We start from the raw sequence: 27,105 nt of genomic DNA on the forward strand, positions 1-27,105 counted from the left end.
CGCGTCCCGCAACGAAGAGCGAAACACTTCGCTCTTCGTTGCGGGACGCGAATGAGAGGCGGCTGTATTCGCAGGCTACTCGGTTAAACTTTTGCTTACAAAATATATGAAAGAAATGTTGACTATAAATCCTCAGTCCTGGAAATCTTAACTGTTTCAAGCTTCTTGCTACCTCCGTGCTAAGAAGTTATTAGGGACTTCAAGATACCTGGACGGACATTTGGCGCTTTTAGCCCTAAGTCCGGTACCAGAAGGTACTATTTTCATCAACAGGGTAAAATTTTCAAGAGAAATTTTTGTAGCCGGAAACACAAGCAAAGAAGTTCATAATTTCACCCACCTGGCTTAATCAGCGTTTATGCGAAGCAGATCAAATATATTCGCAACCGCAGATAAAACTAAAAGCGCCAGGCAATGTGTAACTTCTTTATTATTTTTTTTTATCAGTACCAAACCAAGAATACCATAAAGGACCACCTAACAAAGTAAAAGAATAAGAAATAATGAGATTTTTAAATTAAATCATACAAAAACAGTCACGTTCACTGGTGGACGGCAAAACTCTCCTCTCACGTCCTCGACAACAGCTGGACGGAGCTGGACGGCAATGTGCGTGGAGCGGGTATGCGCAATATAGGCTACACGCGAATATTTACTTTCGATCAGCCATCTTCGAGGTCAGCCGTCCAGGTATCTTTAAGTCCCTATTTGCGTTCTTGGACTGCCACGGTGATATTGTTTATAAATCTAAGTTTGAACAATTTTTCCTCTCATTTTTATATATGTAGCACGGTTTCACGGGCTACGCGTGTACGTTCCCCACTAAAGGGAATGCAAATGGCTCTTTGCTCTTTGCGCGGTTTTGACGAAATCCGCCAAGACTTCGAGTGTTAATTGGATAACATTGTGTACCTTATTGTTACTTATTTTCGCGGGACTTAACACTGACTTAATTTTTGCGATGACCCGCGAAAAAAGATTCTCGCGAAAAATAACGACGCAAACTTTGATACCCTTCTATATAATTCGTTGTAATTAATCAACGTTGCCGTCAGTTTACTAATTAACTTGGTACAGTCGTAAAACTAGCTCTACCTCGTTACAAAGGAACATGTCAAACTGTTTTATTTAAGTTTCGTTTTGTTATATGGTTTTGTTCAGTGTCACTGTAAAATATTGCTGTGGAAAATTAAAATCAGTTGTGCCAATTTTGAGACTTACTGTTTGTTAATATAGACCAGTTTTTTGACAATTTTCGCGAAATATAGTTCCTTTTATCGTATTTTTTTGGCCAAATCGCGAAATTTAGTCCCGCGAAATATGCCCGTTCCATTTTCGCGAAATAAGTAACAATAAGGTACTTGGGAGTGCGCATGACTCCACGTGGATAGGACGTTTCCTCCGAGCTCTCTGCCATTTTCGTTATTTTCCCGCAATTAATCGCAGATGTTGCAGCTTTTTTTGATATTAATCTATTTATGAGTATACAAACAAGGTCTAGAACGCGAAAATTGGAAATGACGGCCGACTCTGTCAAACTGGACGACATTCTTGCAAAGATGGACGTGCTTATTACAGCGAAGACCGAAATGTTAAACAAGCTTGACAAGCTGGAGAAGGCGCAAAGCACAATTAACAAGGACGTGGAAGACTTGAAAAAAAGCTTTCAGGAAACAGACCTGCAAATCCAGGAGTCTAAGTCTAATTTACTGCTGAAAGCGGATAAGACGGAGGTTGAAGTTCTGAAGGAGAAGATTGACGACCTAGAAAACCGCTCCAAAAGAAACAACGTGGTCATCTGGGGCATTCAAGAAGGCAGTGAGAAAGATTATACCTCGATGGAAGAATTTATTGGGGTTGAACTCTTTCAAAACCACATGAATTTTGAAAGGAGAATTGAAGTGATGAGGGCGCACAGAACCAGCATTAAACGAAATCCTTCTGAGAACGACACGCCGAAGCCAAGACCGATACACGTGTACCTTCTCAGGTACACCGACAAGGTATTTCTTCTCAAGCAAGCGGCAAGCAAGTTAAAGGATAACAAGTATAAAGAAGCAGGAATTTTCATATCGGATGATGTCTCGAAAACTGTACGCGACGAACGATCGAAGTTGAGGAAAGACTTTCTTCCAAACATCAAAGCAAAGCCTGGAGTACAGTTCGCATTTATACCTTGGAGTGTTCCCGCCAAAATCTTGTACAAGGAAGAAAGTACAGGAAACTTAAAGTCATTCTATTTACCGAAAGTGTAGAAGACATTGTCAAGACATTACTCTATTACAAGACCGTGATGACAATTATTTATTCAAAATTTTAGTTAACTTAGCTTAACTTAAACTATCGGCGAAATTGGCTAGAGATCTCGGCGAAAGTGTACCGGATACCTGGCAGGCAGAGCTGCGGTGAGTACGCTTTCGTTTTCATGTTTGTGTGTGTGTTTGTTGTACTGTTTTTGTTTCGTGTCTGCAAAAGTCCACATATTTTGCCAATTGCGAACTTATCAATTGCTCAGACATGCTAATTTTTTGAAAACTTCAACAATGACATCTCTCAGGGGGAAAAACATTTCCTAGGCAAATGACAAATGGCAAATTCTAAGATCAAACCCGATAGTCTGAAACTGCTATCTCTTAATGTGAGGGGCCTCAGCAACTTTCGAAAACGTAGGGCTATTTTCACCTGGTGTAGAAAACAAAAAGCAGATCTTATCTTTCTTCAAGAAACGCATTCAACAGAAAATGATGAGTGTAAATGGAAAAAAGAATGGGGGTGTTTACCATTTACAAAAAATTTCCGGAAATTCCGGGCGGAATGTAAATGGAACACGACTTTTCGGCTCGTTCCACTGGAAAATTCCCGAAAAAAACGGACAACCTGAAAAGGTAGTCCCGTTTTCCCGGTGGAAACTTCCCAATGGAAATTCGTGTTCCATTTACAGATTTCTCGTCTTTCTCACCAGTCCCAAGCCTTTTTCACAGCCGGGTCTCACGGCTCCTCAACTAAAATGGCGGGTCAGTCTTATGTATAAATAAAGTTCTTCATGGTTGAGTTTTCAGGGTTTAAACGATTGCTCTACTCAAGTATTTGCATCAGTTCTACAAAATATACTGCATCACGATAAATGGTAGGTAAAATTTGTGCCTGAAGCCAAGCTTTCTTTGGGCAAAGCAAGTATATTAAATTCATCGATCGAATATGCTGACAAAAAACGTTCAAAATAGCGTTACTATTGTGGCACAGGTAGCGTCTCATGAAAGTTGCAGCCGCTGCAAGGATACTTTTCCCCATAATCTTTTGAATTTATCAGATTTTCCTTGTCAACTACGAACTTTATGATTTCATTCATCACGGCATTTGAGTATAAACATCTTTCGCGGACGATTCGAGGGAGCAACAGAAACTGAACAGAGAGGAGCCTGTGAACGAATGAGACCCGTCCAAATGGAACGCACTCTTCCCAACGGAAATTCCCAACGGAAATTTTCCGAAATTTTTTTGTAAATGGTAAACTCCCTGGGGCTCTGAAATCATTTTCTCCCACGGGAGCTCGAACGCCAGAGGTGTTGCTGTATTAATTAAGAGCGGTCTGGACATTGTAATTCAACATGAGTTTCTAAAGTCCAATGGTAGGTCGATAGTACTTAAGGTGAGAATAAAAGACAAAAATTATTTATTAGTAAATCTTTATGGTCCAAATAAAGATGCAGAGGCAGTTCGATTTTATCAAAATCTGTCGGCAACATTGCGAGAAATGGATCCTGACAGTGATGACAATATCATCATAGGCGGAGATTTCAACTGTCCTTTAAATCCAACCTTAGACAAAAAGGGTGGAATACTAATTCCACGCCAACATGTGATCAATTCAATAGAAAACATTCAAAATGAATTTAGTCTTCATGATATATGGCGTATTAAAAATCCGAACACTCGTAGCTTCACATGGAGCAAAAGCCACCCTTTCATCTTTTGCAGACTTGACTACTGGTTAATTTCAGACAAGTTAAATGACTTAGTTACGCATGTTGATATTCAAGCTTCAATAAAAACTGACCACTCGTCCATAATATTAGAACTAGAAGATATTAAAGATAGTCAACGGGGACCAGGTTTCTGGAAACTAAACACTTCCCTGCTGGCCAGGCCTTATTATGTTGAGATGATAAGTAAAGAATTACCCAATTGGCTGGAAGATGCAAGAGATCTGTCAGACAAGCGAGCAAAATGGGACTGGCTTAAATTTAAAATCAAAACTAGCTCAATTATTTATTCAAAGCAGCTGTCAAAAGACCAACAGAGAAGGGAGGAAGAACTTAACGCCAGGCATCAAGACATGCTAAGAAAATTTCAGGAAAACCCTTGCGAAACAACTAGACTAGAAACTGAAAAACTTAAAAGTGAGTTAGAAGCATTATATGACGAAAAAGTAGAGGGAATTATCATTCGCTCCAGAGCAAGGTGGCACGAACATGGTGAGAAAAATACTAAATATTTCTTAAATTTAGAAAAGCGTAATAATATTAAGAAGCATATACGTAAACTGTTTGTCAGTGGGTCCATCTCAACTGATCCTTTCGAAATACTCAACGCTGAAAAATGCTTTTATAGAAAGCTCTATAGTAAACAAAAAGTTAATCTAAACGGTGATGAAGCTAATTTCTTCTTTCAAAATCCAAATTTAAAAAGACTCTCCGAGGAATTAAGCACAAATTGTGAGGGAGAAATAACTCCTCAGGAATGCGAAAATATATTAGGCTCGTTTCACACGGGTAAAACGCCCGGAAACGATGGAATTCCAATAGAATTTTATAAAGCATTCTGGCCTTTATTAGGCAAATTTATGGTTGATTCATTTAATGAGGCTTTTTACAAAAAGGAAATGTCTCACTCACAGAAACAAGCTGTTATAACACTTATTGAAAAGAAAGGAAAAGAAAGAAACTATCTTGAAAACTGGAGACCAATATCATTGACTAATGTAGACGCGAAAATTGCATCTAAAGTAATTGCAGCTAGAGTTATTAAAGTCCTACCGGAAATAATTCACTGTAATCAGACCGGTTATGTAAAGGGTAGGTTCATTGGCGAAGCAGCAAGATCAATTATAGATATTATGGACTATACAAAGAAGCAAAATATACCAGGTATATTACTTTTTATTGACTTCGAAAAGGCATTTGATAGCATCGATTGGGAATTCATGTTAAAGTGCTTAGACGTGTTTGGTTTTGGACCTAGTTTTAAAGGATGGGTAGAAACATTTTATAAAAATATATCTAGCTGTGTGATAAATAATGGGATGTGCACATCTTACTTCGATGTACAGAGAGGAGTCAGGCAGGGCGACCCATTATCACCATATCTCTTTATTATTGCAGCTGAAATTTTAGCTACTGCGAGTCGAAGTAAAAAAGAAATTCAAGGACTTAAAATAGGGCGAGAGGAATTTAAATTCGTACAATATGCTGACGACCTCACTGTGTTTGTGCCAAATCTCGATTGTGTACAACGTATCTTTCATTTGCTAGATCAATTTGAAACTTGTTCGGGTTTAAAGGTCAATTATACCAAAACTGAAGCTATATATGTGGATTGGCTCCTGTCGAAATAATACAGCGGCACCTTTGGGACTTAAATGGGTAAATACAGTGAAGGCACTTGGAATAGTTTTTACATATAACGAAACTGAACAATTGCAGAAAAACTTTTATGAAAAACTAAAAGATATTAAGTTGCACACGCGGTTATGGCGTTGCAGAGGTCTCTCACTGCTTGGAAAAGTTACAATAATTAAATCCTTTTTGCTTTCGAAGATGATATATGTATTCTCAGTTCTCCCAACTCCACAAGATTTCATCAAGCAGATTAACACTATTATATATAACTTCCTATGGAATGGGCCTGACAAAATAGCACGAGCAGCAACAATTAATGACATTAAATTTGGAGGGCTAAGGCTGATAGATGTAGAAACTTCAATTAAATCTTTAAGATTAGCCTGGCTTGGTAGAATATTTTCTGAGGGCTCTGCACCATGGAAAGCTTATCTAATTATGATGTTAACGATTACAACTTTCAATGCCCTTTCTATAGCGAATTTCTCCAATGGTGGGCTGACTTTAGAAATGATTCCTCTACCAGGCCTCTTATATCTTAACGTATAATCTGGAACAATAAGCTAATTAAAATAGATGGTAAGAGTATATATTTTGACAATTACGTTAAAGCTGGAATCATTCTAACCAATCAGATGCAATTTAATAAGGATAACGTGGAATCATATAATAGGGCAAAAAATGAAGGGTTGAGACACACAAATTTTTTAACGTGGTCAGGGATTCGATGTGCAATTCCCACCCACTTAAAAGCCTTAGATGGAAATGAAAGTGAAATAGATGATTTCATTTTAATGAAAAGCTACTTGACGCAGTAACTTGTAAAAGTAAGCAATTCTATGAACTGCTACTCTCAAAAAAGGCAACGGTATCGAGGGGTTTTAATAAACTTAAAGAAGATTTTGGATTAGATGATACAACTGTGTCAAAGGCTTTTCTTAATTTAAAGTCTATTTTATCGGAAACCTTTGTTAGAAGTTTTCAATTTAAACTGTTAAATGATATTACATTCACTAATACGCGGTTAGCAAAAATCGGTTATGTTCCAAATGATACTTGTACATTTTGTAAAAATGAGTCAGAAACAGTATATCATTTATTCTATCACTGCTCTTTGACACATCTCTTTTGGGAACACTTTAAAAATTTCTGGTTTGTATTAACAGGCCAACAGGAGGAACTTACGCTAAAAGACGTGTTCATTGGGAAAATAGAAAAAAGTGATTTGTTGAATTATTTTTTAATTCTAGCAAAATTGCATATCTGGTTGAGTCGGAAACATTCAAAAATCCGAAATATTGATGTATTTAAAGAACTAGTTGATCTAAAATATAGAACTGAGAAGTATATAGCAGTAAAAAATAATATGCAGAGCAAATTTCAGACTAGATGGCATTTATATATAAGTAATAATAGCTAAATCATAAGTTCTTACGAGTAAGATAATGGTAAATAGATAAGATAGTACATAGTATATTGTAACGGTGTCATTGGTATATATGCACCGCAAATTTGTATATAAGTCTGTAAAATTGTAAAATTTCTGTTTGCAAAACAATGGCAATAAATATGTGGGAAAAAAAAACAAAAAAAAAAAACAAAAACAATAAGGTACTTAATTTATTTACATCTTATTGCAAACTTCTGTGTTAGAAATCATTTCTAACAACGTCAAACACCGAAAACGATTTTCGAAGTTGTACTGTATTCCCATGAATCGCTTAAAGAGGATTTAACAAAACTAGTAGCTACACGTGAAATTTTACCTATAGTTTAGAAGGTTCTTGTGAACGTTGAAGTTCCTTCTCTTAGGCTCTGATTAGAAAATGTTGATTGGTTTATCACAGATGATTACTTTCACCTGTAGCTTTTTAAGAGGGTAGTAAATGACGCAACAGGATTTCCTTCTCTGTTTTCACGTTCACTCATTCAATTTCTCTGTAGGAGGGAGTTGGAGGGGGGTCTCCCATATGGAAGAGACGGGGTTGCTCGTCTCTTGCTGAAGGGCTTAAATTACAGATTCTGGTCTCACTTAGGGTGTTCAGCACAGAAAGCCAATACTTTTAGCCGTCGAGGTCTCGTTATCCGGTCCGATCCGGTCCGAGTTGATCCGGTCCGAGTTGATCCGGTCCGGTTGATCCGGTCCGAGTTGATCTGGTCCGAGTGATCGGTCCGAGTTGATCCGGTCCGAGTGATCCGTCCGAGTTGATCCGGTCCGGGATCCGGTCCGAGTGATCCGCCGGTGACGGTCCGAGTGATCTGGTCCGAGTGATCCGGTCCGAGTGATCCGGTCCGAGTTGATCCGGTCCGAGTTGATCCGGTCCGAGTTTTGTACCTGCCTCTTTTGGAGAATACACGTATTCTAAATTTCTGAATTCTCATCTATGACGTCGTTTGCGCACGTCAAAATACGACCTTGCTTTGTATGCTGAAATCCTCGTCTCTTTTAGCTTTTTGTTTTTTTTTTAGACGAGGAAGATATTTCTTTGTCTTGAATTATTTTTTCCTTTCTTCAGGCTTGGCAGAGCTTCCGCGGCACGCACGTCTTCTTGCCTAACCCCCTCGTTATTAAGATATTTTGAATATCGGACGAGATATTAACGAAAAATCACAGCAGCAGGTAAAATCGAAGTTGTAGAAAATATTTTCATGTTTTGAATAAGGTATCGTAGAATGGATTGTTTTTGCATGCAAGGCTTTTAAACTAGCGGAAGAATGAACAAACTTTGCCTTAGCAGGGCCGTAGGCAAAGGGGTGCGATGGGTGCCCCCCCACGGGCCGCAGTGGTAAACGGTCCACCTAATCGGCCTGGAGTGGGGGGTTAGAATGATTCTCAGAATGCCGGAATTTTAGACTTCAACAACTTGTCTTTTTGTTGTTGTTTTTTTCATTTCTCGGGGGATAATACCCCAGTACCGAAGACGTTCATGCCTCCGGTACTCGCACCCACCCATGCAAAATCCTACCTACGGTCCGCTTAGACAGATCCTTGTGGACAAATAAATTAAATGTCCTATTTAGTTGACAAGAAATCTAAACGCAGTCTCTAATCAGTAAAGGTCTCGATTTTATTAACAATATATTTTTCGATTTCTCTGTCTACAAAATAAAGCTTCATTTAGCCTATGCTCCGCGTAAAAAAAGTGTTTGTAACAAAACAGCCATATATAAAATGTTAAAATATTTACAAAGTTCGCCTACATTATGAAAATATGTTGTTTCATTATTATATTTCCTTTTATACAGAATGTGTGCTTTATCAAACTGATTCTTCTAATTAATTTAAATCATTTTTATTTGATCCTCTTCAAAATTAGTTTAATAACTATTTTTAATTCTCATTGTGTGTACAACTAAGATCAAAAACGACCTATTGAAATATGCATATTTGTGTATTAGCTACTGTTTTTTATTACCTTTAGTAGCAACTGTAACGAATATGTGAATGCAAACTTACAAGCTAAGCACCAACGAAATAAGCAGTGGTACTTACAACTGAATGGAATACAATTCAGCGAGTAAATCGGAAAAGTCATTTCATCTTATTTGAGATTATGAGCACGATTTTCTCTGGATTTTAATAACGTCAATACAGAAATTAAAGTTCGAGGGAAATAAGTATAGAAAATGTGAAATGTCTTCTCTTGAAGCTAAACTTAGGCGTGTCGCTTTGCCAGTTTCAAAATAAGGAACACATTTATCGAAACTGTCCAATCACAACTGCCAAATTTCTAGTTGTACGGAGAAAGTCTGTTTTAAAAGTCTGTGAAAACGCTTAAACGTGTCTCAATGAGCCATTCCCCAAAGAGAGAAAGGATTGAAACCAGTTTGCCTTTGTTTGTGCAGAGTCGCACGAGAAAGTTTTTGAGAACTCTGACTTGGTTATTACAACACACGCCTTCCTTTGCGCGCTCAATATTTTCCTCACCCGAAAATTCCATACTTCCAACACCAGAGAGATCCATGTACAGCTCTGATTGGTTGTTAATCGCGTGCAAAAATTGTTAGCCAAGCAACAACCAGTCAGAACACTATACAGACCTCTATAGAGATACGTCATCACTATGGAATTTTGTAGGCCAAAATGTAGACGCCTCTCTCGCGAGAAAAGACTGAATTGAGCGCGACTGAAGGCCGAAGAAGCTATAAAATGGTTAAAAAACGTTTGCTCCATAAAAATGTAATTCAAAAGCAAAGCAAAATGCTGATTTCTTGATTGGAGAGACAAGCTGATCCAGCTTGACTATATTGCCTGCAGCATTTCTATAACTCCTTACAAAACAGTAAAAGGTTTTTTTTTCTGTTCTCAAACTATAAAAGAGGCAATTTTAATTCCTCTAAAAAATAGATTTGAATGGATTAAGTAATTTAATTCTCTTGAATTGTTTTTTTTTTCTAAAATGTAGGAAAAACCAATCAACCTAGCTTTTTTTGAATTTTTTTTTTACAAAAAGTATCATATAAAAGATTTATAAGCTGCAAATATTAAACAAGCCTCAAAAATATTTTCCGCATTTCTCTGTACAGCTCTAAAAAAATATTTTCTCATATGCTATCTATATGGCTGCCTCTGTAAGAAGTGAATTTATGGAGGGAAGTATTCCTGGTTCATCGACACAATCCATTTTCTCCAACTCACAGTCACCGTTGAAAAGCTTGTGAACAGTCATGTTGATGTACTCGTCATTTTCGTCTGCGTGGTCCCCCACCCCCACTCCCTCATCCAACATTCCAGGCGCTTCGGAGTAAACAATATTACAGGCCATCATCGGGACTTCCGCACTGGTGGTCACGTGCTCAATGTGGTTGCGTGACACGGCTTGCGTAACGGGCATGTAGTAGCCTTGCGTTACTTGGGGGTAAGGTGTGTTCGCAGTGGTCATCATGGGGTGATATGGTATGGGGCCAGCAGCAGAATGGGCCGTGCCATTTTGGACATACTCCGGGTTGCGGTCGTAACCCTAAAGAGGTCAACAAACACAGTACGTTAGATGGCTGTAAGTTGCTTTTTGAAAAGGGGATTTTTCATGTACAGGATGACATGAACAGTTAATTAGCTTGTAACGAAACCGCTGAGCTGCGCTGATCGAAAGTTTCAAAAGATTGTTTAAAAGAGGAATTTGAACCAGCATTTTAAGTCGAACCTCTCCGTACGGACCCCTCTCTAATACGAACACCTCTCTATTACGGATAATCTCCGATGTCCCAACAAAATTCTCATATTTTTCTTTAGAAAAAACCTCTATAACACGGACCCTCTCTAATACAGACAACGGACACTAAGTCTCGGCCCCGGGAAACAAACTATATAAACTTAACCTCTTTATTATGGACACTCCGGTGATCAGGCGACATATTTTATGTTCGTAATGAAATTTCCTCTTTTTGATTAGAAAAGAGTAACGCTTTTAATATTCATCTTAGACGTTTTCGGCTAGTGTTGATTTACCTCAGATGCGTGCAGAACATGTCAGTACAACACTTTAAGCTGCAATGGAAGTCAAAATTGACGTTATAGTGGGACCCTTACGGACACCCTCTAATACGTATAGAGAGGTTCAACTGTAGTCAAGATATATGATAAACGATGAAAACAATAAGCGCAATGTATGGTTTAATACACTTACGTTATTCATGAAACAGCTCTCGTTGGACGTGGGAGCCTGGTACCGATTTGGGGCCACGAAGCCACCGAGCCCACAGCTATTAAAGTGTTGCGCAACTAAGCTGTCAATCGCCTCACTTGACGGGTTTACATCACCATTTATGGCATATCCCCACGGCTGCTTCTTCTCGCCAAGAGCTGTGTATGTCACTTGAGAGAAGTTGCTGTTCCCCAAAGCGTTCCTAGGCAACCCTGTAGCTACCGCTGGCGAAACAGGAGGCGTGAGCACGGGCGCTTGAGGCATCCCATTGTGACCAGGAAAGAAATTCTCCTTAGGCGAAGGCATAATGAAAGCGGACGACTCCAAAGGTGTTGGCGGGAATCCATTCATCGCGGGCGACATCGGCTCACTCATCATGGAGCATGCGCTCAGGCGATGTGTTGAGAGTTTCTTGGGCCTCGGTTTCAGGCCGTTTAACTGGTCACGTGACTTTGTTCGTTTGTTGCGATTGGACGGTTTACCGGTGTATTCTGGCTCAATGATTTCCACTTTAGGAGGCAGCTTGCCGCCGTTTAGTACCACGCTATCGGGAACTGTGAACTTGGTTTTTGTGACAACGGTCTGCACTCGAAGAGGTGAGTTATCTTTGTCGACTCCCTCGCCTAAAGAATAGAAATAGCAACGAAAATATCAGATTTTGGCTTTCATTGTGATATTTAATGACATTTCTTTAAGCTACTACATTAATAGGCGCATTATTGCCGATTTGAACACGATTTCAAGAAGTTCAAAACTATATCTAGATCTACGAAACCCCAAAATAATGTTTCGATATTTTGTCAGAGCAGCACTCGACAAATATCATGAATACCATTGGAAGTGTCATAGGAAGCCTAAAGAAAAAAAGGACGGACGAAATATAGATTGCCAAATTCAAACCGTGGAAACGTGTGGTAAGCGTTTGCAACATTGGCCCTGTAGTTAGATTTTCCTTTGGCGAGTCGTGTAATTTTCGAATAACAAAATGTTTTGGAAACATTTCAGAAAAAAAATTAGCATAAAAAAATAGAAAGTGTTTTTTTTTTAACATAAAAAAAAAAAAATGTTTTGGGAAGGAAAAATAAAATTAATTTTCGCGCGAAATCGAGTGCGCAAAAATGTCTGTGTACTTGGGTGATTATTTGATATACAAGGCAGGTACAAATTTGCCGTCTCCAATTTGTTGATCCAAAAATGAGCCAAAATATTACTCACAGATTATGCTCCAACCACCAACTGCATATGTCTTATAATAAACAAAGACCACTGCTCACCCATTTTCAAATGTCTATCCAACATTTCTTGTAACTTCTCTTCCGTCTCGTTGTAGAATTTAGTTTCGATGACAAGTAACATGTATTCATCGAGAAGCATTCGGATGAGGTGAAATGAACCTGAAAATGATAAGAAAAATAATGTAAATTAAAGGACAGAAAACGAACAGACGAACCAAACAGAAACTGGATAGGTATTTTGATTGTGTAATAAATGAGAAATGGTAGATAAGCAGCTCAGTGAATAAATGAGAAAATATGAAATGTAACGAGAGCATTAGACGAAGAAAAATTCCCTGTCGGAAATCGAACTCACGGCCTCCCAGATAACGGGTTGGTGAGAGAGTGTAGGGGGCCTTTTTTTTTTTTATTTTGATTGTATTGTAGTCAAATCTGAAATTATTTATCGCCATTTTTTTCATCATACAATTATCGCTTTGGCAAAAGAAGTGTAACCTTCATAGAAAATGAGAGGTTTTTTCTTTGACGCATCGTTCACCGACTGCCAAAACCGGACTTTCAAAATCGTCCTTCGTCTTGTTTATGGCCCGCCGGGACGGAGGACCCCCCCCCCTTTATGTCCCCCGGCCGTTTCGGGCCGCTCATCGGGCCTAAAACTGATAAAGCTATGGAGTTTTGCAAGGGTGAAGATGATATACCTATTTTTACTTCTGTAATAGAGGGAGTCGTAACCTATTTTATAATGGATAATAATAGGAAAGTCGGTCAACTATACAAGGCAGATTACACTAACCGAAGTATGATGAGGCGTTTAGGGTCAGATTATGCATTAGCCTCGCTCCCAAGAATGACCATCTCAAAAGGAATTCCTGGGCTCTACTCTTGAAGTCATCGCCAGTTCCCTCGCATGGCTGCAAGAGGATTCAGAAAAAGGTTGGAAAATGGCCAGTTAGCGAAAATGTAACTCTCGTCTTCACTTCTTATTACACTCCTCATGAACATTTTAGGTTTACGATCGACTTACAAGTATTTTCTCTGAAAATGGAGTGCTTTTTCCTCCTTATTGTTCGATCCTCTGCTTTCTTTACGAAAGAACCAATAGAAATGTATGTATGTGATGTACACCAGCCCGTGCGGATTACGTCGTATCTCGTACATGTGCTTATCAGGTGAATGCAACGTTCATGTCACGTGCATATCAAGTTGTAAGCACTCACCCTAATGATTTTCGTCTCGACCAGCTGGTCTAGCCATTCCACGTACGACTCCAAAGGCGCCTGTTCACGCAAAAGCTCCACAAAATCTTGAAGAACTAAGAATCGAAAAAAGGATTATGATCAAACAAGATGGAGGGTTGTTATTGATTGTAGCGAAAAATATGCTAAGCAAGTGAGACTCGGGTTTCATCGTTTACTTACACTCATTGTCAAATCCTTCCTCACAGTCTTTTTCAGTCTTTGTACACAACGCCGGCCTGCCATTTCCTCCGCTATCTAGTTTCTCGATATCTTTCACCATGTGATCAACGACTTCTTGGTTCGCTAAAACGGGACGTGAAGTCTGGAAAGAAACAAAAATAACGTCATTAAGATTAGCCATCATTCTCGTTTTCGACTGGTTCGTAGATTGTCGACCTTTAACGCAATTTGCATCCGACGACAGTACCAAATTAAACGAAGCGTTCAACTACTGGAAAACCTCTTTTAAAAACGGGGAGTAAAACTTGGCCACAACTTAACGGCGTTTTGTTAAATTGTTGGCAATTATTGTATTGACCGTTTATTGCCCCCGGCTTATAAAATTGTGCCCCTTTTGTTTTCGAAGGTTGGCTCATTGCTGCGTTTCGGACCCGTCATCTTTTGTGTCATGATATAATCGTCATAACTGCCCATTCAAAGAAGGTACAAGTCGCCTAGTTAACTGTAAAGAAAAGATCTTGGTGGAGAGGAAGCAGCATTTTCGTTTTCGCGATAGTGGTGGTAAAAAAGTTTAACTGAAAGCTTTTATCTTTTGCAAACGATGAAGGCTATTTAATTACTACGTTGCCGCGAGTGGAAGATTAAAATCAGATAATATACTTCTTCGGTCTTCGGGTGTTTCTGTGCTGCAAAGGTTGTGCCTTAGCTTACCTGTGCAAGATGTAGAAAGGATGTTTGCCTTCTAAGTGACTGTACAAAACGTCTCACAGCTTCAATGAAATAAAAAAAAAGAGAAGTGGGGTTAGTTGGGGAAGAAAGGTGTAATGCATCTGCAAAGGGCCTTGAAACAAAGCAGCAAAATTATTTTAAAAGCCAAAATTAAACTCAGCATACCTTGAATTTTTCCCATTTTAAGATAATCTGGCAGCTCGACAGTTGCAGTTAGTACCCAGGACTCCAGATGTCTCGCAAATGTCCTGATATCGGCGAGAAGACTAAAGGGAGAAATTGCATTGATTGATGAGAATACAAAGCTAAATCTTACTGAGAACTGGATTAAATCTTGTTCATTGTCCTTACCCCTCAGGAACGTCTTGCATCGTGGATGGAACGAGAACGTCCATTAAAACCTGACAGAGAATTCCAACAATTAAATAAGGTTATGATTTCCCACATATTTCTAAGGTCATAAGTTAATAAGTTTTAATCACTGTTACATGTTAAGTTGTTTCCTTTAAGTTGTTAAAAGTCTTAAAAAGTCCCGGTTTTACATAAAATAATGAGCATTTCTTGCAATGTGCAATGCCACACATCACTGAACATCTAACTTGCAAGGTTTCACAAAATGGCGTTGCTAAATCTTGTTTTCCCTATTTTTGCGAGGATGAAAATCCTTTCATGTTTACTTGAAGACACTTCACACATTCATACAGTTTAGTTTTAGTACCTTGTAAAGAATTGAATCGCACACACAAATAACGTCAGCGACAACTTCCGTGTTCATCAACGGTAAAAGATGGTCCGGCATTCCTTGCCAAAAGTGAAGTAGAAAATTTTTAATCTGAAACGAAAATCAAATATCATTTCGTCAAGTGTGCTTTCTTGAAGAAGAAACCTAGACAGGTGAAGAGTATTAAAATCAAAATACATACCTAGAGAGTATAGCATAGGAAACTCACTAATGATAGTCATGAAACAGTCACGTTTTCCCGCCAAAACTAACATATCCTCCTGTTCTTTTCCCGCCAAAAGTATCACAATACCTTTCTTTTCCTCGACAAAAATAAACTTATAGCCATGGGCCTTTCCTGACAAATCTTTTCATGCATTTGGGATTGGTTAGCACGTACGTGCGTGCATGGTTTTGTTGAACAAATAGCAGAGATCAACAACAAGCAACTGAGAAAACACAAAACTGAAGGAGAACGAAAACTTATTTCCGCAGAGTTTGAGCTACGTTTGTGTTATCAGCCTACCTCGTCAAAATTAGCATTGATCGCAGTATCCAGTATACACTGACAGTGAGTCTTGTACATAACCACAAACGTCTCAACCTGAGAAGAAAACGACAAAGAACTTAAAGATGAATTACAGTCCGTACTGCGCAATCTCGGCTGCAATTTTTTTTTGGGCCTCACAAACAATTCAAAATTTAAATTTACTTGACAAATTTACCTTTTTTTTCTTTTTTAACGCCAGATATCCTTGCAAAAAAAATAATAAAAATTAAAAAAACCTTTCTCTTTTTCAAACCGTCTTTTCTCTCATCGGAAACTCTTAAACAAAGCAAATTTTATTGGGGGAAAAAAAATTTTTTTTTTTTCTTCCCCAAAGTTTAAACTATAAAAAAAAAAAAAAAAAAAAAAAAAAAAAACCCCCCCCCCCCCCGGGCGGGGAAAAAATTAAATGCAGGGCTTATCAAACAGCTAGGGACTGATGACTGATCAGCCCTGCGTTTAAAGATTGTTTATTAAATCTATTGCAGAACCTGATCTACACCAAGATCCGGCTACAATTTGCAATTGTCAGAGTGGTCCTGCATAGCTAAAAAAACTCATACTTTGTTATTTTAATGCACGTAAAAAAGCTAATCTGCTTCAACGACTGCGAGTTTCTTATGAAGGTAGGAAACAGCTGGTGTCTACGATATTTTACGTCATCCTTTGCCATGGCAACCAGTATGTGTTCTTTCTTAGTAGCTGCCTTTACCGTTGATAACGCACATTTTTTATTGAGCATTCCGTCTTCGAGTCTGTTTTGAATTCTTACTTTGCGTCACATGATCAATTCAAGATAATCAGGTACTAAGAAATTTTGCTTGTACAAGTTCTAATAACGTAGGCTCGTACCTTTTCTAGTGAAATCTTTTCCGGTAACTCCAGCAATCTTGGGTTTGGGAAATCAGGTAATAGTGTTCCAGTTTTGGAACTGAGTGAATATTTTCGAATTGAGAATGAACCCTGCGTGAATAGAAATAAAAAAAGTGTCAGATATAGTACACGAAAATAACAAGAAAAATTAAAATTAAAATCAACCACTAGGTATAAAGACTACATCATTTAAACAGCTAAATACCACTAGTACTCAGTTTGGAAAATTTCATAACTATGTGGAAAAACAGTTAAGAGCGTTTCTGACACCAAGTCATATTAAGTTTTGTCTTTGTGATAAAACCTTTTGTTTCTTTTTTTCTTCCTTACCTCATTCTTGACTTTTGATCCAGAAAATCTGTTTAAAACAAAATAATAAAAAGCTATATCATTAAATGAACTCCTTTATCTACAGAAATTCAGGCTTAACCAGAACATCAGGTTAAACTAGATTTTCACAAAAGACGAACGTCCATAAAACAAAGTCAGTTGCACCCATTGTCGATCATTCAATTTGCCCTCGAAGAACGAATGCTGTCTTAGTAAACACTGATTGTGATTAAAATTAAATTTCTCATTGTACTATTAATAAATACTCCATCACAAAAGTCATGAGAATAAATCAAATGATCACCAATGGGAAATTGTCTTGATAGTTAAAGCAATTCTCCAAACTAGTACTGTAAGAAATGTATGGAGATGCTGACCATGGTGATTGAAGGGTTACCGAGGGGAGACGGGCGGCGGAGGGCGGCGAGGAGCAGGAAGGAGGGAGCGGGGGCGAGCGGGAGCCGGCCCACACAGGGAGGGGAAGAGAAGGGGAGGGCGACGCACCGGCGAGCAGGGAGGGAGGCGACAGAGGCAAAGCGCCGCACGGGACGCGGCGCACGGGCGCGGCCACGCCCCGGGGGGGGCGGGCAGAGAAATACGGTACGCCCAAACCCAAGTCACGGCACATTCACTCTTAGTTTGCTGTATGTAAATTCGGCAGACAAAAAGATAAGCTTTTCACATCCCTTGTTTTTCTTCGAACAAAAAGACATTAAACTGCCTTTCCAAACGACGAATTCAGGGATTTTTTAAGTTGCGTGTTGAATAGTTTGTTCAATGGGTCGGAATTTCCTCTGATAAAGTACCCATCTTAAATTTGTCTCTTTCAGAAGGTCACGGATTTTTGCTTTTGCTGAAGTTGTTTATTTAATCTAATGATATTAAACTAAAGTCTCCATGAAACTTTGTTAAATCTTTGGCAGTAACTTTAGAAATTCACAGACATACCATGCTTATCTGCGTGGGTGGTTATAATTTAAATAATAATCATTTCTAAATGGGGCTCACTCAGGGCTTTTAACATAAATAACGTAGAGTGAAAATACTTCCACCCATTGTTTTTCATCTTCATGTATCGTGTTTCTTTTCTCGACTTGAGGCGAGGCAAGCTTTTAAGCTTGACAGTTCGAGAGTTGTTCGTCAGTTTTCAACAGATAGCTTGCTAATAACTCCGTCACAAAAGAAAAAATTAAAAAGCCCCTACCCTTTAGTACAAATAGAGGATAGCTAAACAAGCTATAGAAAAAAAACCAGCATGAACCAAACAATTGTTATAGTCAAAGCTTTGTTTTTAAGAAGAAGGAATCGAAAATTTAAAGCCACAATTTAGTGTTGTAGATGACTCGGGGATAGCAAAAAAACCATGAAAACATATGTAATGACTTGCCGTGATTTATTTTTATTAGAGTGTAAGACACTCTAAAATGATTAACAAGAGGTCGAATTCCCGGCTTAAAAGAGCTTATAGGATATACTGTACTTCGAATTTAGTCCTTTAATATTTTAATTCATATACTTGAAAACTTCTTTTCTTTAAGCAGTAAATAGTAATACCTATGTGCATGTTCATTTATTTTTAATTTCTTCGACTGAGTTGCACTTTCTATTTTTACGCGTTTTTATTTAATTTGCCTCGCTGCCAAATTTAGTTGCGCATTGTTCTTTAAATGTTAATTGGCTTTGGTTTATAGTTTCCTTAATTTAAAAGTTGTCAATTGAAATCATTGAGCTTAAATATATGAAAAATATATTTTCTCCCTTAGATGAAATATTTCCCAGCATTACAGGTGCTTAGAAGTCAAAGAAACCGTTTATTTCTCAAGAACTCAGTTCTAAAAAGGCAGATTTAAAGCATTCATACTGGAATATTTTCACTGTATCTACAGTTTACATTTCCTAACTTCCGTTTTTCATCCTTCACAAATTTTCAATAAGAAAGGACCGGCGTACCCTTTGTCTCTTCAGCAAACAAATGCTATTCTTCCATGGAGGTCCATTTAATTACACAGCTCAAAATAAGCATCGTCATATCATTTAATATCGCACGGCAAGAGAGTCAATACGGAAAATTATCTCCCTCACCTTGTTAAACCTTTTCCTGAGTACACCGAATGGTAATAAGCGGACGATTCCTTTATTCCGATACCGTAGTAGTGATATCTAAAAAGATAAAAAAGGATTATTTCGAGAGCGTCGACGCTGTTGTATGCTTAGCTAAGTGCTCGTTTAAATAAACGCGATCTTGGCGATCATTAGTGATGCAAATGATAAATAAGTTGCGTTGATGACATCTTACTTTGAATGGCCGCGAGTCCCAAGTCTTCTTGTTGTGAGTTGAGGAAATTTGAGTCGTATCGTCTGCAAGCAAAAGAATAACATTTATTCAGACTTGTTATCGGGTGCTTCATAAATTTGACGCGATTTTTTGAAAAACATGTCTTTCTAGCTCTTTCTCAAAGAGATGGAATTCTCTGAAACAGATATCTAAAGAACTTAAAAAAGTAAACAGACTAGAACTGTTTTCTATTCGGATCAAGCGTTTTCCGGTAATAATCGATTGATCAGCGTTTACAACACCAGAAAATAATTATTCAAAAGGTTGATTTCAATGTCGTGCCCAGCTAGAACACTTTTCGGTTGGACTAGTTGAAAAGTTTTTCTGTTTTTCTGTGTTCTAATGAACATGTGTTCTATCAAACCATTCGAAAACCGTCCACACCCCAAAGAAAAAGGCATAACAATTGATCGAATAGGAACAAAAGCCAACCCAAAACAACCAAAACTGGATAGAAAAACTGTTTAACTGAGATATCAAACAGTTTAGATCAACGGAAAGCCCCCGAAAGGAAAAGTCTGCCAAGCGCTTAATTTGCCTGACAGAGACTTGTTTCTTGCGTAAGAGACTCAACAGTGAGAATTTTCTCTAATGACGAATAAAATAGCATTAATTAAAGCAATCAAGGAAAAGCGCCATTTGTATGCAACAGTTCAGTAATTAGTTTTAGACACTCTAAAGAAGAGTGATTGTAATGAAAAAATCTTTGCTCCTTCTCTTTTGTGAGGTTCCTATTCCGGTTTATAAACTGGTCAAACCCGTTATGGAAACCAATAACGCGACTTAAAATACTGTGTATAGTTCCAGTAACGAAGCTGATAAACTAGGCTGCAACTTACTGTGCAATGTAATTATGATAAGCTAATTATCGCTTCTTAGATCCGTGCAATAGTAATTTTGAGTTAGATTTCATTTAAAAAATGTTGAAATATTATTGTTGTGACGTGTACAAGTTCTAGCAATTTGACTTTTCGAGTGCAAGCCCTGCATCAGAACGAAGAGGCTAACACTCGAAACATCACAAAACGCTTTTTTTAAAATCAAGATCACAAAGGGCGGAATACAGCAATGAGAACCGGATTTGTGCGTAAAACAATGTAACCGATAAAAAGCGCGGGAAAAACTCGATTGGTTATATTCGGTGCTCCTCATTGGCTGAGAAGACGGCATACATCTTCTCTGATTGGTTAAGCCTGGTCAGCACGAGCTTAACTTAGCCAATAGGATCTCAGAAAAAAATAACACAACTTCTTTAGAATAACAGTTTAAAAGAAATAGTTTAAACCTATAAACTTAACAGCAAATGCAAGCAAGGAAGATGACACTGCAAATAAATTAAATTAAATTGAATTACCTTTCCAAAAGTGGCCGCACAGGCGGCGTCGACGTTGTGTCTTCGGCAAAAGTCCAAATAATGTGCGTACAGAATACAACGAGGAAGACAAACACCTTCACACATCACATAGTTCTCTTCAAGCCTATAAAAAAAGCAGAAATGAGATACTGTATAGCGATGTGTTGGCTTATATTTTGCGTTCTCCGACTTCTGTAACAGTTAAAAAGAAAACTCTTTACAAAACCACTGTTTTTTTTTAACCCGAATTTTAATAAGAAAGACGTTCAATATACTGGCCAAGTTTTACTTTTCACAATGATTGCGAGTGTTTGCCTAGGGATGGGTGCAGTGGCAAAAAGGGCCCCTCGTTTAGTTCAAGGCTTGGATCCGCCAATGGAGTGTCACGTCACCAAATGCAACATTCGTGCCATTAGATGATCCGTCGCGCGCCCGCGCGGGAGCCCCCGAGGAGCAGCCACCGCGACCCCTCGAGGCGGCCCCAGACGGCGACGCGCGGGCGGCGGGGCGGTGCGCGCCGAGGCGTACGGACGGAAATCATCTTTAATGATTACCAAGGCAAATCGTGGTTTTCAAACTAAAGAAGATGAACAAACTAACAGAGTACGATTGCGTGACGTAAACAAGATTTTTTGCGCATGCGGATAAAGACCATAAATTGCGTCATACTTTTTGCCAGAGTCTTGGTTCTTTTGCTAATTAAAAAGCGAGGGCTCTGGAGACGAAATTGGGTTCGCATGGGCGTTGGACGGGTTAACATTGCTTGTTTCTGCATCTTAAGGAATTTTGGGATAATGTCGTCTGTTTATTTCCATTGATTAGCCAGTGTTTACGCTTTGCGCGGTGTTTGAGATTTTTGTTAGCATTAGACCCAGTCGAGGCGGCCACATTTCAGGCCATTATACGAATGGCAAACAGTGAATACGTTAAAGGACTATGTCATTATTTATTTATAAAATGGAACCTTTCCGACCTTTAGACTCAAGTTTTTAAAAAACAAGACAAGCGATGAAGGAGAATTAAGCAGTAATGGAAATACGACAACTTTTAATCTCCCCAAAAGCGCGCGCTAAACTCGATCGACCCCAGACCAGACATAAACAAGTTTCATAAGTCTTTATGAGATCAGTTTCAAACTAAATCATTCCTGCTCACAGATTTTCAGTTTTTCTGATCCCTTGAAACAATGGATTTATGATCATTTTGTGATTTAAAGACAATTTTCTAAGTTGCTAAATTTGGGATCTCTCGCGGATATTAAAATAATTCTTCAGGAAGGGGCCCCTTCACAGGAAACAAACATGTCGATAATATTCATTGCAAAAATTTCAGTAAGTTAAAAAAACCACCGCGTAATGTATTAAACCGCAATCGGCGAATATAAGACCACGTTTTTTTTTCTGAGGAACAAGAATCGTGCCTAATTACCACAAAGAAAAAAATAATGTAGTATTGAAGATTTTTTGTCTAACCACGTCCAGTTTGAAGTCGGCGAACAATTGAAACTATTTCGTTTAAGAAAACTGTTCTCACTTGTTTCGAGCTTTAAATACATCGAGTTTTACTTTCCGTGAAGTTATTTTGATTACAGGTATCTAACCACACCGCAAACGTTTTAAACGCAGATATAGCAGAAATTTACATTTGGAGTGTTCAATTTAGAGCCCTCCGGCCTCCAAGAGGCTTAAGAATTTGTTTTCCGGTCTATTGTAAGATATTCACAAGTGAATCGACAAATCTATCGAATGTAACCGCAACGTTTAATTGTCGGCTAAAAGCATAAATGCAATGATATCCTGGCGTCAACAGACTCTCGAACCCGGTAGAAAAACTTCGTTCTAAGTTCGAAAATTGTCACGTACTAAAAGTGGTTTTACGTTTTACACCCAATTCAATTAATCAACAGGTGGTCTGTGGTAAATTACATTTGTCATCAACTGAAACCGCTAAATGCTGAAAAGCTAGTTTCTTGAGAGCTGCCGGATAAAGTGTGCTTCAACGACATGCAAGCTTTCTTATAAGTTGCAAAATCTAGTTGAAGTTCAACTATACAAACGTGCAGATGAAAATTGTTTTAACTTCTAAAACTATTTAAAAACATTTTGGAAATATGAGCTCTCTAATGGTATTTTCTTTAATAGATTTTTAAAAGCATTTTTCTAAAAAGGAAACGCATTAAATGTTGATAAATAATTTTTAGAATTTCTGATGTCGCAATTCTGCAAAATAATTCACGTATTTTCTGCCAGGGTGACATCAGCCGATATCAATTCCAGAACCTTGAGTGCGTCAAGGCTTTGTCCTAATACGATCATTCCTCTACAAAGAACGTCACCCGATGAAAGGCCTAAAAGCACTGTTTATTTATCGCCATCACAGCTGTTGAGACGAGAAATATTCATCTATTTTACGCCTGACAGAGTTTACTTAAAATGACAGCTACAGAGCTACAGTTTGCTGAAACGACCAAAATAGAACTTTCAAGAGTATCTAAGATTTCAAGAAAGCTAATTAACAGCTTCACAAGGTCAATAAATATGGAAGCTCTCATTTACCTAGCTTATCGCTACAGCGAGACTTTTTTACAGATTGAAAGCTGCAATTGCTGTTGTTTGTAGTTCAAGCTGTTACTTCAACTAAATTGACTTGTGTCCCATTGTAATTTTTTGAATTTAATCTTCCGCCGAATTTCCGGACGCTGTTTTAGCGCGTGTGAAGACTCGTTAGCCTTTTGCCTAAAAGGACGTTTATCGTATCATATCCAACCAATTTATCAAAGCAGATAAGATAGCAGGAAAACCGTTTAAGAGCGAGATAGGTGTTGCATAAAAAAGCCACGACGCTGTGACATGCAAATGGGATAAAGAGACGGTGTTTACAGTAAACACTGCCCGAAAAGAGAATAAATCGATGACAGGGCTTTTGTCAACTTTTACTCTACGAGAGCTACAACTCAGTCAGCTGAGAGATGTTATCACGAATGTTTTGCGATAAACTTAACAGAGTTTACGAAGTTTTTAAAAGGGTGTCAACTGCTACAGTATATAAAATCTGCAATTCTGTAGAGTAACTTAAGTGTGTTGCGGTTTCCTCTTCAAATTTCTTGCACCTTCGCTCTATTAAAATAAGCTGTTGTTGAATTGAAAGAAAACGGGCCGAACCTAATTCTTAATAACTGGGCATAAAGGAGGATTGAAAGTGTGAATTATAATCTTGAAGCGGCACTTGAAACGTCTTTTGAAACTTTAACGCGCGAAGCTGCCGCCAACACCTCTACAGGAAATCATAAGCCAGCCATAAAAGACTAAATCTTACCATAACAGTGTCTCCGTGAGCTGTTCTTTCTTCGTTTTCGGAGTGGCTGAATTTCCATGAGGTATCCTCGACTTGCTCTCTTTCATTATAAACTCAACGCCTGTGTAGAGAGCAAAACATATCTGTCAACAAGACGGAAACGAACAAATCGGTGCTTTCAGCGCGCTTCACTTACCAACTTCATTTTCTTTGTTTTTGCGTAAAGTGTTTCGGCGCGACTTCACCATTTCGCCCCGGCGTTGCGCTAGCAGACAGCCCGTGCCCCAAAATGAACTTGAACTTGCTTTACGTGAGTTTTGGTTGGTTTTTAGACCATTTATCAAACCAAATAACCGTATAAGCAGCTTCAATATTATGCCGAGACAATGATAGGTCATTCATCGTCAAACCCTTCAATTCTGACAGATAATCCTTCCTTTGAGCTGAAGTTCAACTCAGCGCGCTGTAGTTTGATGCGTATTACACGCGTCGTGCGTGTTTCCATGTTTCTAAGAGATCATCTTTTGTATTCATGCATTTTTTTGCTGGCTCGCAGGCCTAGTCTGACCCCTGTTGTTACAAACCCAGACGCGCACATTTTCAAAACATAACAAATGCAACCCTCGGCTGCAAGCGCAGTCAAGCAGGCAGGCTCAACTCTCCGAACTTTTCGTGCAAGGGAATTTGAATCAGCCAAATTCGACTCTCTAGAGGGCAATTACGCACAATTACAAGGATTATCGGTTTGACTCAAATAGCTTTTATTGAGCGTACAACTTATAAAGAACTAATGGGCAATCGGTCATGGAAGCTTGCATCATTTGTAAGCAAGCATTCAGGAAAATATTCGTTCTGAATGGAACATACCATGTATAGCCCTCGGCAAAACAGTGACGTAACCCTCAGAGCGAAACTTATCACGGTAGCGTAAAAAAGGACTGAAAAACGTTTGAGAATACTCTTATGCTTGAATATAATTGAGTGCCTCTTTATTCAGTGAATTGTTCGGTTTGTGAAGATTGTAATGGCCGGTAATACACTGACATTTGATAACAGCTAAAAAAAACTACAGATCGTAGCTTATCGTAAAAAAAGTGTTCGTTTCCAACCTTACTGCGACTGACATCACTTTTGTTCCATGTCTATTGAAGTTTATTAAGCATTGACAAAAGGTAATTAAATTTTTGTAGTATCAAAATATAATTTATGTTCAATGCAAAACATACCTTCGTCCTGGTCATCTTCAAATTGTTCATTGATCACTTTCTTGCCGTTCGGCGGTTTCTTCGTTTTAAGCTTACACCTTTTCACCCGGGGTGTCAAGGCTTTCTTCTCGAAATCGCTCGCGGTGAACTTATTGCTTGACTGATCATTTAGCCGGCTTCTATTCCTTGTACTTGGCATTCTGGCTTTCTCACGCTGCGGTTTTGTAACTGTAAAATATCGACCCGTGCGGGTTTTTTATATGCCACCCGTTGAGACGAAATTGAGACACTACTGGTACTCAAAAAATGAAGTACCACAGAACTTTAAAAACCTTTGTCTAGAAATGCGGTGACCGAGCGAAAGGCAGAAAGAGATGTAAATATCTGGTCTGGATTATTCGTGTGAAAGCATCTCGAGTCATCAACTCAGGTGAATAATTTAAATTAGGTTTGTACCCGAACACAAAAGACGTGTTATGGCCAGTTGACGCATCAGTGATTCACTTCATAAATTATTAACGCACTACTGGCGCGCGAAGAGTAAATTTTCTACGTCATTTGAAAGCTCGTCCCACGCAAGTTGACTCTTAATTAAATAATTATCCGTATCTTTTTCTCTCGTGCCCAATTGACCAATCGCGGCGCTCGCACTAATTGAACTCTTGCCTCCCGTAACAAAAGGATTTTTTGTTTCCATGGCAACTACCGCCGAAACAAAGAGGCTCGAAAAGCTTTAGCCTCTGCGTTTGATCTCATTGTAAACAAGTTTACAGCGCTTGAATGTTCTCTTTTGTGTAGGCATCGGCTTTGGTCACAAAACGATTGTGCAACGGATTTCTTGTATTGTACGACTTCGGCTTACAAATAAAAGTGTTTCCTTTGCAACAAAAGTCCTTGAGGCATTTTTTCGGCCTTTTCGGTTTCGACCAGACGCGAGCCGGGAGACTTCAGTCTAAAGTCTGTATAAGTGGTTTCTTATGGTTCTTGTTTAACCCTTTTATTAAACGTTAAACGCATCGCTTGGAGTGCTACTTTATTTAAACGCCCTGCTGCGATATCTTATTAATCCGTGCTAAGCCGTGTAACACTTTCACATAAAATCACTCCAATGTGGTTTGTCGGCGAGGAGACGTTTGTGGTTCACACCTTGAGCAAAACGTCTTCCTTTACCGCTTAACCTTCAAAGAAAATGTTCTTTTGCCACATCCTAAGAGAAAAAATGCAGAGCGGGCAAACATGACACACGACGCACGGAAACGCGTCATTTTCCCGCCGTTTGACGCACGCGGCGGCGGGTGCCATGGCGCCACTCAAACACAGTTCGCTTGCGCGCGCGCGAAGCGGACCACATAGTAAGGACTTTGTTTACTTTGTGGTTCTTACCTTTAATTTTTATAAGGAGGAAAATTTATGATAATTTCAGCCTCTTTCGGTTCCATATGTCTACATCAGCAGAGAAAAGAATAAAAGTGTATTCAGAAGGTTGTTCAATGTTATAAAATGGTTGATTAAGACATGGTATATAAAGGTATAGTTTTGTTCAGGTGCAGTATCATGCACAGCCACGCCCAGAATGACAAGAAACCAGTTTAATCGAAATGTAACTCGATAACTAAACAACGACATATAGGTAAAAATAGCTTTGTTCTGTAAATATGGAAAAGAAAGATGATCAAGAAGAAATGAAGAAAACTTATGTTAAAAGAGCATTGATCAGTTGCATTTAACGAAAGACTTAGTGATAAACATTTTTATGTGATAAAGACGTGTTTGCGTTCAGCTCTCAAAATTCCCTGCAGCG

General features: G+C 38.6%; 1 protein-coding gene across 2 annotated transcripts; it reads right to left on the bottom strand.

Moving 5' to 3' along the window:
• Positions 1-8,667: 8,667 nt before the first annotated feature.
• Positions 8,668-25,795, bottom strand: LOC144650331 (DNA-binding protein RFX6-like). 2 transcript variants are annotated; one of them, XM_078509984.1, is made up of 18 exons: positions 25,326-25,795; positions 24,121-24,220; positions 20,806-20,929; positions 19,413-19,474; positions 19,199-19,276; positions 17,117-17,144; positions 16,766-16,876; positions 15,893-15,970; positions 15,364-15,477; positions 14,997-15,046; positions 14,811-14,911; positions 14,628-14,686; positions 13,917-14,058; positions 13,716-13,810; positions 13,292-13,409; positions 12,538-12,657; positions 11,246-11,886; positions 8,668-10,579 (listed from the first exon to the last, which is right to left on the bottom strand). In XM_078509984.1, exons 1-18 carry the CDS (start codon positions 25,501-25,503, stop codon positions 10,175-10,177), a joined length of 2,604 nt encoding a protein of 867 aa, XP_078366110.1. In that variant the 5' UTR covers positions 25,504-25,795; the 3' UTR covers positions 8,668-10,174. The 2 variants fall into 2 exon arrangements, with proteins under 2 accessions (XP_078366110.1, XP_078366109.1); XM_078509983.1 differs by lacking the exon at positions 25,326-25,795 and adding an exon at positions 24,296-25,285.
• Positions 25,796-27,105: the final 1,310 nt, after the last annotated feature.

This window comes from Oculina patagonica, chromosome 4 (genome assembly GCF_052425735.1).
Source record: "Oculina patagonica isolate OP01 chromosome 4, crgOcupat, whole genome shotgun sequence".
Lineage (NCBI taxonomy): Eukaryota > Metazoa > Cnidaria > Anthozoa > Scleractinia > Oculinidae > Oculina > Oculina patagonica.

Bases quoted from the DNA above. Each gene is read 5' to 3' on its own strand.
- LOC144650331 (XM_078509983.1), bottom strand. From the start codon at position 24,497: ATGACCTATCATTGTCTCGGCATAATATTGAAGCTGCTTATACGGTTA. The intron at 20,930-24,120 runs GTAAGATTTAGT...CTTTTTTTATAG, and splicing joins CTCACGGAGACACTGTTATG to GCTTGAAGAGAACTATGTGA. The intron at 16,877-17,116 runs GTAAGGAAGAAA...CTATTCACGCAG, and splicing joins GATCAAAAGTCAAGAATGAG to GGTTCATTCTCAATTCGAAA.